This window comes from Phyllostomus discolor, chromosome 11 (genome assembly GCF_004126475.2).
Source record: "Phyllostomus discolor isolate MPI-MPIP mPhyDis1 chromosome 11, mPhyDis1.pri.v3, whole genome shotgun sequence".
NCBI lineage: Eukaryota > Metazoa > Chordata > Mammalia > Chiroptera > Phyllostomidae > Phyllostomus > Phyllostomus discolor.
This window is the reverse complement of record NC_040913.2, coordinates 46,283,517-46,296,268: the sequence shown is the minus strand read 5'-3', so window position 1 is coordinate 46,296,268 and position 12,752 is coordinate 46,283,517. Positions and strand designations below refer to the sequence as shown.

Genomic DNA, 12,752 nt, shown 5'->3' with positions numbered 1-12,752 from the left:
TCTCTCCCCCTCCCTTCCCTCTCTAAAAATAAATAAAAATAAAATCTTAAAAAAAAAAGTTGGAAGGGGAAGGCCTGAAGATATTTAAAAGCTGAAGAAAATAGACAACAAAGTTTGGAGGAGATGTGAGAAAAAATGAAATTGTAGAGGCCCTACTTTATCTAGAGCCCCTACTGAGAAAAAGGATGAGCAAAACTGTACAAAATGTAACAAAAAGTAAACAAAAATGGAGAAATAAAGATGGCAGGTTTCAATTTACTGATCCCCTGTACAGATAGGTCCTGACATAAAATGTTTCAATTTATGATTTTTTGACTTTACAAGTGATATGCATAATTATGTGAGATATTCAATACTATATTATAAAACAGGCTCCATGTTAGATGATTCTGCCCAACTGTAAGCACATATAAGTGTTCTGAACACACTTAAGGTAGGCTAGACTAAGCTGTGATGTTTGGTATGTTAGATGTTTGAAATGTATTTTTGACTTAATGATATTTTCAATTTATGATGGTTTTATTAGGATGTAACCCCACTGTTAAGTCAAAGAGCATCTGTTATTAGTAAATTTAATAAATTAAACATGAATAAAGACAGGAGAAGCCCAGGCCAGTGTGGCTCAGTTGGTTGGAGCATCGTCCCAAAACCAAAAGGTTATGGATTTGGTCTCTTGTATGAGAGGCAACCAATTGATGTTTCTCTCTCACATTGATGTTTCTCTACTTCTCTCTCTAAAATCTGTAAGTATGTCCTTGGGTGAGGAGAAAAAAAGAAGGGATATACACCAAACCACTGGACTATTATAATCCATTCAAACAATTCAAGGTCTTGCTGTATCAGTTGTTTCAGGTGCACTCTCTGGTTTAGCATACTTTGCATGCTGTGACACAAATGACCACACTAGTGCCAGAACTATAAAAAACAACAACAAAAACATCTAGAAGTAGTCAATTCGCTAAAACTCACATTGAAGGCCAATTCATGTAGAAATCAATTTGCAAAATGCCAATTTGATGATTTACCCAATTTATTCATCTAACAAAATAAAAATATTATTTATTTATTATTTATATAATCTCATACTGAAATTTATTTTACAAGAAATTATAAAAAGCCAGAGCAATTTATGTTAATGGGATAGTTTCATAGCAACTTTTGAAAATTCAAGCTAAGATTCCAGTTTGGTTATTTTGTCTTCATGGTAGTATTTTATTTACTTCTAAAGATTTTATTTATTTAATTTTAAAGAGAGGAAGGGAGGGAGAAAGTGAGTGAGAGAAACAGTGTTGTATGAGAAACATTGATTGATTGCCTCTTGTACTGGGCCACAACCTAGGCATGTGCCCTGACTTGGAACCCAAGGAGAGAACTTTCAGTTTGCAGAATGATGCTCAACTCACTGGGCCATACTGGTCAGAGCTTCATGTTAATATTTTAAATAGTGCTTGGCCCTGACCGGTGTGGCTCAGCTGGTTAAGCAATGTCCAACAAAGCAAAAAGTCACCAGTTAGATTCCTGGCCAGGGCTAGTGCCTGAGTTGTGGGTCCAGACCAGGTTGGGGCATGTACAAGAGGCAACTTAATCAATGTTTCTTACACACCAATGTTTCTCTCCCTATCTTTCTCCCTTCCATCTTCTCTCTAAATAAATTTTTCAAAAAGAATAGTGCTCAATTTATCAAAACTGAGAATTATATGGTGATTGAGTCTTAAGACTATATTAATATTTTGAAAAATGTATCTTACAAGTAACCAAAATTTCAGTACGAGATTAAAATCCTAATTTTTAAATGCATTTTAAAGTCAATTGCGTACGTCATTACGTGTTCCCCTAAGTACTTCATCACTCATTTCATTAGCCAGAGTTTAGTATTTGTTTGCAAGTTTTTCTTTCAGGTAAATTTATATACAATAAAATGCACAAATCTTAATATTACATTTACTAAGTTTTAGAAGTCAAATTATTATCAAGACTCGGAAAATTCCATCACCCTAGAAAGCTCTGTGTGCCCCTTCCTGCTCAATTGTAATGTAATATAATTATATATGCTCAATTCTCATATTCCCACTCCAATAACCACTACTGTGATGTTCTTCTACCATAGATTCATTTTGCTTATTGTAGAGTTTCCTACAAATGTAATCACAGGGTGTGGACTTGTATAGGAATTTTTGTATAAGACCTTTTCCACTTAGCATAATGACTTCAAGATTTATTCACGTTATCACATTTATTTGTAACCTGTTCCTTTTTATTGCCCAGTAGTATTTCATTGTATACAGTTTGGTTTTTCTTTCTCTTTGTTGGGCACCTGAGCTGTTCATAAAGCATCCATGAATATTCTTATATAAGTCTTTTCTTGAGGCTATTATGAATAAAGCATGTTCAAGTCTTCCTGTGGACATATTTTCATTTCATGTTTTATATAAATGCCCAGGGATGGAGCTGCACAGTCATAGGGTGGGTATAGGTTTAGTTTTATAAAAGTGTTCTTTTGGAAAAAGCACAGCTTGTGAATTTTCAGCTATTCTTTTTCTCTAACATAACTCATTATGGCTATAAACTTTGCATCTAAGTACTACTTTATATTGCATCTCACATATCTTAATATGTTATATTTCTGTATCACTCAGGTTTAGGTATTTTCTAACATCCATTATCACGTCTTCTTTGATACAAAGTTTAAATTTTTCTGACTTCTTGTTGTACAGACTTTTAAGTTATCTGAATTTTAACTTAAATTCCTTGTAGTCAGAGAATATGGCTTAAGTGATAGTGACACTTTTAATTTTGTTGAGATGTGACTTTTGAGCTTGTCAGTTTTCAGCTTCACTGTTTGTGATATTGGTCTGCATGTCCAAGAAATCATTCTCATTATACTTTTCACATTTATAGAACTTTTTATTAATTAATATTTTGGGAACAGAAGGTAATTTTCCTGAACACAACACCTTTCAGGGGCCAATGGGCTCAGTGATTCACATTTATTCTTTGAACTGAAACACCATTTTTAAAAAATGGAATATTTAAAAAATTAAAACAAAATTTTTAAAAATGGATTTTAGAAAGAGAGGAAAGGACAGAGAGAGAAACATCAATTTGTTGTTCTATTTATTGGTTGATTCCTGTATGTGTCATGACCAGGGATCAAACCTCAGCCTTGGCATATCCAGGTGATGCTCTAACCAACTGAGCTAGCCTGCCAGGACAGTTTTTATTCATTTATTTTTTTTTCAACTAAGAGAATATAACAAAATAATGCTATGCCAAATGTATACTGACTGCTCACTTTATAAATTTAGATTGAACCATATTAAAACATTAAAAATGTTTTAAAAACATTTTTCTCCCATACTTAAATCTTTACATCAAATATTCCAAATCTGCCTATAATTAAAAAAATGTATGTACTTAGGTTCTCTAGGAGTTAGTAGGGTTCTTACTTTCGGATCACATGCTATTGATCGCTAAAAGTTAAATTTCTGATATGTAACTTACATAAAAAATGAACTAAGACTATTATATGAGATCAGTTAAAAAACGCTACACAAAAGGATTTTATATAAATACATACATAACAGAGTTCAATATTTTTCAGAACAGATATATAGAAAAAGACAGATAAAGAGAAGACATATAAAAGAGAAACAAGAAAAGGAAAAAAATGAGGAGCATTAAAAGACAGAAAAACATAAAAGGTCATGTATTTTATTCCATGACTTACATTGTATGAGGACACCTGCTCAGCCAATCTCTTTTCCCTTCCTGACAATATATGTTCTTCATCCTTCTTACTGAGTGACTTCCTTGCTTCTTGTGTCTCCTAAGGAACAAGCACAGATAACACATTACTGAACCATATAATTAAGGGACAATAAAAAGGAAAACTGTAATTTTTACTCAGATTGAGTAATTAGAGACTAAACTAATAAGCCAGGCTTGTTGAACCTCTTCCCACCACATATGTTAATATACCTGATCAGAGGTCTGTTGGTAATCTAAGATTTTCCTGGAAACAACAACAACAAAAAATAACCTACACAACTCTATCCAATGAAATAGAAGAATCACCATTTTTTTTATCTCAGGAATCAGTTTGACAAACTATAATAAAATGTTAAAGATAAAATAAGGCTTAAAAAGAAATCTTGCATTATATTTTCAAAACTTGGTAAGTTACTTTTTGAGGAAACAAATTAAGAAAAAATAAAAGGTGTACAGACAGGAAAACATAAAACTATATGCATAGATGACAAACTTTCTATGTAGAAAACCTCAACGAATCAACAAAAACACTCTTGGAATAGTAAGCAGGTGCAACAAAGCTGCAGGACACAAGGCCAATATACAAAATATACCAACAATGAACAACTGGAATTTGAAATTAAGATAAAAAACATTTGCCATAGAACACACACAAATTTACCTGAAGTACGTACATATGTATGTACGTACATTTCCAACAAATTCTAGTTAGAAAAAAAATTCTGGAGAATATACTCCCAACCAGAAATGAAGAAAATAAACATAAAAAACAACTGAAAACCATTGTTCTCAAACGTATTTTTATACTGCTGCTATTTGCTTAAGAAAACCAATGAGAATCTTACATAATTTTTATCTTTATAATGTACTAAAATGACATTGTATTTAATAAACTACATTAAAAACATAGGAATAATTTAATTCTTATTTTTCATAAAACATTTCCCAGAAAACAGATGCTTCTAATTGTAAATATTCAGAGAAAAATGATGTTATGGTAGATGGAGATAAAAACCTGACTATTGAAGAGTTAATTGATCCAGTCAAGACTGGGAGGTGAGAATATAACATATCTTATTCAATTATTTTATACATCACACTGCTATTTCTTTCTAAAGAACAATTTTACTTCTTTTAGGTAATGTTGCCTAAGTGAATGTGAGAACATGAGTGATATGGGAGATGTATGCTGCACAATCAAATATAAAAAGGTTAGATGAACCTATTAAACATTTTTTTTAAAAAAGGAAACAACAATGATCTGTTACAAAAATAAAAAATCAGTCATCAACTTTTACACAGGATCAAAAATACCAGAAAATGAATAGCTCTGTGTGATAATATATATTATTTGGTACCACAAATACATATAAGTATGTATTATCTGATGTAATGCTATACCACATAAAATTTAAGGGGATAGTAGTAATTCCTTCATGAGTCCTTTGTAAACACTGAACATTACATTAAGCTCTGAAAAGAATGACCAGATATAAAGAATTCAGCCATAGGGCCTAAAATCACTTAGTTCAAATTGTACTGCCTAGTTTCTATTTGTTTTACTTTTCTGTGATATCTTTCTCTGAAGAAGACTCCCTGCATACAGAAGGACAGAAAAATGCATAAATAAATGTAGGCACAAATAAAAAGTCCCTGTGAGCAAGGGAATTAATTGTATTTTTGGAGACAATCTTAAAGACTAAATTACAAAAATGCCAATAGTATATTATTTGTATAAGTGACCAGTTAAGGAAGATTAGGCCTTTTGACACTTGTCATTCAAAGGTGTGGCTCATGTTTACACATCTTTTGTTGCTTATTCTGCCCCCATGTGTTGGTTCACCTCACCTTTCTATTACAATTCCAGATTCTTTTAATCTTCAGGGCAATAGAGAACTTACAGCATCACCACATGTGCAGGTTAGGATGCTAAAAATGAGGAGATTTCAACATACTATCCTCATTTTAACAGTAACACTGTTTCATCACAAGCAATTCTCCACTAAAATAAATGCCCCTTAAGGAGCTTTTTCTTCATTCTATACTGGCAATCAATAGAAAGCCCATAATACAATTTATAGTTACAGAATTCTAGGTACTAATGAATAAGATAAACCAAGCGAGAGAAAGAATTGTGCAACTGTTTAAGTCAGAACTGATAAAGCTATAAATCTTAAGGCTCCAATTAGCAGAGTATTTAAAATCTGAATGGGATGCCCTAAGGGAATTAAAATCTTTGGATAGAGTAAATTTAAGTAGTAGTGCTGGGGACAGTGGTTCAACTGCTAAGGTACAACAGAGTGTTTTGAAATAAACAGAAAAATTCAAGAAAAGAAAATTTAAAAATAATAATGTATTTTATGCATACTTTTGGGGGCATATATTTTGTAAATTACTTACTGCATTAATGAAAGTGTTTATTTTTTATTGATGTATAACTAACATATTAGTTTCAGGTGTATAATGTAATGATTTGACATTTGTATATATTACAAAATGACTGCCACAATAAATTTAGTTAATATCCATTGCTAAACAGTTACAATTTTTTTCCCCTTGCAACGAGAATTTTCAAGATCCAGTCTCCTAGCTACTTTAAAAAATGCAGTACTGTATTATTAACTATAGCCATCACGCTGTACATTATATCCCCAGAACTGACTCATTTTATAACTGGAAATTGGTACCTTCTGACCCCCTTCACCTATTTGTCCACCCCTGTACCTCAGGCTCAGATTTTTAAAAAAATTTTGTCCTTTTTTTAGATTCCATATGTGAGATCATACCATATTTAGTACTATTAGTGAAAGTACTTTTGCCTATCTTGATAGTAGCATGAGTCATTATGCATCATTTAAGAATCTAGGTTAATCTGTGGCTTTGTTTTCTTTCAAGATATTTTAAAACATACCTTGTCATGGAGATAGTATGATGTTGTATGAGGACCAGTTTTGAAATTCCTAATTCCAAGAGCTTCGAGTTAGAAAGGTATACAACAGAATTATTATTCATTACCTACCAGCATTGCAACACCAGAAAAATTGACCTCACAGGGGTTAGTTTCCCCTGTAAAATGAGATCGATAAACCCATGCTTCAGGGTTTTCTAGAGATTTAAATGATATAGTTTATTGGGAAATAGTAAGCAACTGGTGTCACTTTTCTTCAAGGGGAAATCTGTATTTTTCCTTTTGGAATCATAATTTAAAAAGTAGTACCCTTAAATATTTTGCCTTATGTCTTTTCCAAATAGAGCCAACATGGACAGAAATACATGAACAAACACTTTCACCTTAGCCTTCCTTTCCCTGTCAGCTGGAGTATCTGTCCAGACTGATCGATCTCCAGATTTGTCATCTGTTCTTCTCTTAAAAGTTCTGGGCCCAAGACCAAAGTCTTTAAATTCTGGAGGAAGCTCAGTCATCCATAACTCCCTTGTAACTGGTTTAGCTGAAACCTTTAAGAGAAACAAAAAGTTAAAAAAAAAAACAAACCCAAACCCCAGTAACCTGGAAAGAGCATATGTGTGCGTGTGTAAAATGCTGTATAAGTGACTATGTTTTTCAATTGAAGCTTTCAAGTTAAATAGCAGACTTTAAGACAAAGGATTTAATAGAATTAATGTTTTCATCATATACATTATAAATATTTTCATCTAATTTATTGTTCTTTTGACTTCTTTATAGTTGCCATACAAAAATGTTTAAATAGGCAAATTTGTCAGTCTTTTCCTTTTATAGCTTCTGGGTTACCTAGCCACTAAGTTTCCTTCACACACACATATATATACATACATATACAGGGTGAGGCAAAAGTATGTTTACAGTTGTTTGTAAGGGGAAAAATACAATAATTAATAAATAATGATACAAGAATAAGGCATGTTTCACATTGCTCCACTCTTGTATATGTATTATTTAATATCTATTTTTAAAATTTAGATTTTTAATTTAGTTAGTTTATTTCTCAGAGTAGTGTATATTAAAAACTTACGTCATCTCCTTTGGTCAGTTTTTCTTTCATTCTCTGGGCCCTTTTTTCAAACTCTGTCGTTACACTATAGTTAACGGGTCCTTTTGCAGGCATTGGTCCAACAATGTCTTCATCTTCACTGCTATCTGTTTCCTTTTGAAATAAGACATTACCTTCAAACCAAGAGCACAGCTATGGATTATAGAAAATAACTAAATTATTTCAAGTTTAAAGGAATCTGATTACCAAGAGACAATATAACAAAAACTAATTTGTTGCTGGCTAAGCACTAAGCAATAAGGGCACTTTCCGTGCCTTCCTGAAGTGCACAGTACAGGGGGGACAAACCCATGGAATGTGGATTGTCCAAACTCTCCTCCCATGGAGATCCACAGCAGACCTCATTAAATTATTTCAGCTTTTTTCCTCATGGACAACAATGTGGCCTCATAATTCTTCTCAAAATGATATTCTAGGTAACTATTATTGACAGGTCGGAGAGGAAACCATTTGCATTCCTGGTACAGAAAACACTCTTTGGGATAAGAGGCACACGACTGAGACACTACTGGAAGCTGTATCAGTGTTCGTGATGCAGTATCCCCCACTGAAATAGAGATGCTGTGCATTTCCAAATGCTAACCTGAATGAGTTAATTTGGTTCCCAAAGTACTTACCCCAATACTGTTTCATAGCTACAGTACTATAGTTATTCATTTTTTTAATTCTCAGCAAATTATTTTAATAAAGGGTTTTCATGTAAGACTCTGGGTTAGATGCTTGCTATATACAATAGGGTTTCAAGCAGTCCTAGTCCTAAAACATACAATGTATTAAGATGAACAATAAAACATGCTTGTTCTCCAGCTCTGAAAGGCAGTGGCTTCTTATTTTTTTCAAACTACCATGACTAGGAGTTCATTTGTATTGTTTATAATTTTCCCACTAATCACTTGAAGGTAACTTTCTAGTTGTGCTTTCTTTTGTAAACAATTATAGTGACTGCCACAGGTACAAGTGATTAGATAATTACATATTGTCCTGGGCCTTACTCTCAATCACATACTATTAACTTCTGGCCAGGATGGAGGCATACATAGATACTTTGCCTCCTCACATAACCAAAAGAAGGACAACAAATTTAAAAACAAAAATAACCAGAACTGCCAGAAGATAGATATGTATGGAAGTCTGACAACCAAGGAGTTAAAGAAACACTCATCCAGACAGGTAGGAGGGATGGAGACCAGCAGCCGGCTGGGGTGAAGATTTGCAGCAAGGTGGTGGCTGGTAGACCCACAGATAAACTGGGAGGAACAACTGGGGATTGAGACAGACCACACAAACCAGGGTTCCAGTGTGGACAAATAAACCCTCAAAACCTCTGACTGAAAAAAACGGTGGGGGTTGAGGCTGCAGGAGAAACTCCAAGACTCACAGGAGAGTTTGTTGGAGAGACCGAAAGGGTCCTAAAAGGTACACAAAACCATCCACCTGAAGGGCCCAACTTGCTTGTGGTTAGTGGAGAAGTGACTCAAACCCTCGGAGAACTGAGCAAGTGGCATTGTTTCCTCTCGGGCGCCTCCCCCACCTACAGCATCACAACACAGTGATGTGAATTGTCCCGCCCTGGCAAATACCTAAGGCTCTGTCCCTTACTACCAAGCAGGGAAACTGAGAGGATGCTGCCCAAGTCCGGAAGGGGTCAGCATCTGACATCACCAGAGGTGGATCCGAAAAGAAAAAAACAGTGGTAAATACTAAAGGCTATCAAGGCGAAATCCACTGTGGTCTTCTCCATGATTACTGATGTTTTCTTTCCTGCGTAGCTTTTCAACATTTACTTCTTGTACAGCAAGTCTGTACATATTAAGTCACTACAATTTATACTATAGTCTTTCTCCTTGCTAATAATAATCTTAATCTCCTTACACCCTAATTAATACTGGTTCATTTGCTGTTAAAAATGACATTGCCAGGGTGAGATGTTTTTGAGGATGTGGGTTTGTTACCGGGGCTTTGGGGTTTTCTTCTGGCAGCACCTGCACAACAGCATATAAGATGTGGTGAGTGGAGTGACCCTCAGTCAACCAGCTGGAGGGAAGGACCCACCAAAGAAAGACCCAATAACAATCAAAACACAAATACATCTGGAGAGCCAACATAAATGGCATCCCTAGAGCAGCAAGTTCAGGAGATCAAGGAGAGTGCACCACTGAATCTCACACGTCTCCTACCATAGAAGTTCACACCTCAAACTTAGGGAGTCAGAACAGATCAATTTAAAAACAAGAGGCAAACAAGAAGAGTCTCACAAACAATGGGAAGACAAAGAAGCCCCAAATGAAAGGAAAGGGGAATCCTCAGAAAGAATGCTAAATGAAATACAGGCAAGCCAACTCTCAGATACTGAGTTCAAAGCAATGGTTATAAGGAAGCTCAGTGAACTCACTGAGAATTACCCAAAACTACAGGGAAACTACGATGAACTCACTACAAACTTTATCAGCATGAAAAAGGAAATAGAAACTATCAACAAGAACCAAGAGGAAACGAAGAATAGCATGAAACTATCAACAAGAGCCAAGAGGAAACAAAGAATACAATTTCTGAACCGAAGAACACAGCAGAAGGAATCAAAAGCAGGCTAGATGAAGCAAAAGACTGAATCAGCAAGCTGGAGGACAAAATAGAAAAAAAAAACACCCAGAAAGAGCAAGAAAAGGAAAAGAGGCTCAGAAAGAATGAAGAGGGGTTAAGGGAACTGCAGGACAACACAAAATGTAATAATATCCATGTAATATGGATACCAGAAGAAGATGAAGATGAGCAAGGGATAGAAAAACTTTGAAAAGTAGTGATAGAAAACTTCCCCAATTTGATGAGAAAAAGTCACACAAATTCAGGAAGCACAGAAGGTCCCAACCAAGAGAAACCCAGAGGCCCCCTCTAAGATACATCATTATTAAAATGGGAAAATAACAAGACAAAGAGAGAATCTTAAAGGCAGCAAGGGAGAAACAGGAAGTAACATACAAGGGAGCCCCGATAAGGTTAGCAGCTGACATCTCAGTGGAAACGCTGGAAACGCTCTGAGCCAGAAGGGAATGGCAAGAAATATTCCAAGTAATGAAAAGCAAAGGCCTGCAACCAAGACTACGCTATCCAGCAAGCCTCTCAATTAAAATGGATGGCAAAATAAGCAGTTTCCCGGACAAAAGAAGTCTAAAAGAATACATCTCCATCAAACCAGTTCTGCAAGAGCCACTGAAGGGACTGCTTCAAGAAAAGGAAGAGAAAGAGGAACACTGGTACAAAGGAAGTAAAATGGCAATGAATAACTATCTACCAATAATAAATGTAAGTATCTACCTTAAATGTAAACAGGTTAAATGCTCCAATCAAAAGACATAGAATAGTTGAATAGTTAAGAAATCATGACCCACACATATGTTGCCTACAAAACACCCACCTGAGAACAAAAAACCTACACAGACTGAAAGTGAAGGGTTGGAAAAAATATTCCAAGTAAATGGACAGGAAAAAAAAGTCAAGGTAGCAATATTGATAACAGACAAAATAGACTTTTAAACAAGGGCCATAAAAAGAGACCCAGAAGGACACTTCATTATACTCAAGGGAATGATCCATCCAGAAGAAATAAACATAATAAACAAATATGCATTCAACAAAGGAGCACCCAAATATGTAAAGAAAATCTTGGAGGACTTCAAGAAAGATACTGACAGCAACACAATTATAGTAGGGGATTTTAACACTCCACTGCCAAAAATGGGATACATTTGCCATGGCTGGTGTGGTTCAGTAACTGAGTGATGGCCTGCGAAGCAAGGGGTCGCTGGTTTGATTCCTGGTCAGGGCACATGCCTGGGTTGTGGGCCAGGTACCCAGAGGGGGTCATGTGAGAGGCAACCACACACTGATATTTCTCTTCCTCTCTCTCTCCCTTCTCCTTAAAAATAAATAAATAAAATCTTAAAAAAAAAAGGGATAAATCTTCCAAACAAAATATCAACAAAGATATTGTGGCATTGAATGTCCTAGATCAAATGGACATAACTTATATATATATATATATATATATATATATATATATATAAAATCGTTCATCACAAAGAAGCAAAAATACACATTTTTTTCAAATGCACATGGAACATTTTCAAAGATAGACCACATGATAGGACACAAAACAAGCCTCAACAAATTCAAGAAAACTGAAATCATATCAAGCATCTTCTGTGACTACAGGGGCCTGAAAATGGAAACCAACCTCAAGGAAAAAGCTCAAAAACACTCAAACTCATGGACATTGAATAGCAGGTTATTAAACAATGAATAGGTTAAAAATGAGATCAAGGAAGAAATCAAAAATTTTCTAGAAATAAGTGAAAATGAACTCACAACAATCCAAAACTTTGGGACACAGTGAAGGAAGTCTGAAAGGGAAGTTCATAGCGATACAGGCCTACCTAAACAAGACAGAAACATTTCAAACAAACCACCTAACCCTATGCCTACAAGCACTGTAGGAACAACAACAAGACAGCCCATAGCAAGTAGAAGGAAGGAAATAACCAAGATCAGAACAGAATTAAATGACATAGAGACTAAAACAAAAATCCAAAGGATCAGAAAATCCAGGACTGGTTCTTTGAAAAGACAGATAAAATTGACAAGCCTTTAAACAGACTCATCAAGAAAAAAAGAGAGAGGACCCTGATAAACACAATCGGAAATGAAAGAGGAGAGATTACAACAGAGACCACAGAAATACAATGGGTTGTAAGAAATTACTATAAAGAACTGTATGCCAAGAAAATTGAAAACATAGGTAAAATCCAAAACTGAATAAAGAAGCAGAATGCTTCAACAGACCAATAAATAATAGCTGTTGAAATCAAAGCAGTAATAAAAAAACTCCCAGCACACAAAAGCCCTGGACAGGATGGTTTCACAGGGGAATTTTACAAAACATTTAAGGAAGAGCTAGTC

The 12,752-nt window shown here is 34.8% G+C and overlaps 1 protein-coding gene across 2 annotated transcripts in view; it reads right to left on the bottom strand.

The window, feature by feature from the left end:
- GPALPP1 (GPALPP motifs containing 1) overlaps window positions 1-12,752 on the bottom strand; it is a 39,950-nt gene that overhangs the window by 9,185 nt on the left and 18,013 nt on the right. The window contains exons 5-7 of one of the 2 annotated variants that reach the window (XM_028526520.2): window positions 7,761-7,892; window positions 7,060-7,224; window positions 3,728-3,826 (exon numbers count right to left, since the gene is read on the bottom strand). In XM_028526520.2, the coding sequence (XP_028382321.1) occupies window positions 3,728-3,826; window positions 7,060-7,224; window positions 7,761-7,892 (396 nt within the window). Of the gene's footprint in view, window positions 1-3,727; window positions 3,827-7,059; window positions 7,225-7,760; window positions 7,896-12,752 lie in introns of both variants that reach the window. The other variant, XM_036011341.1, reaches the window with a different exon arrangement.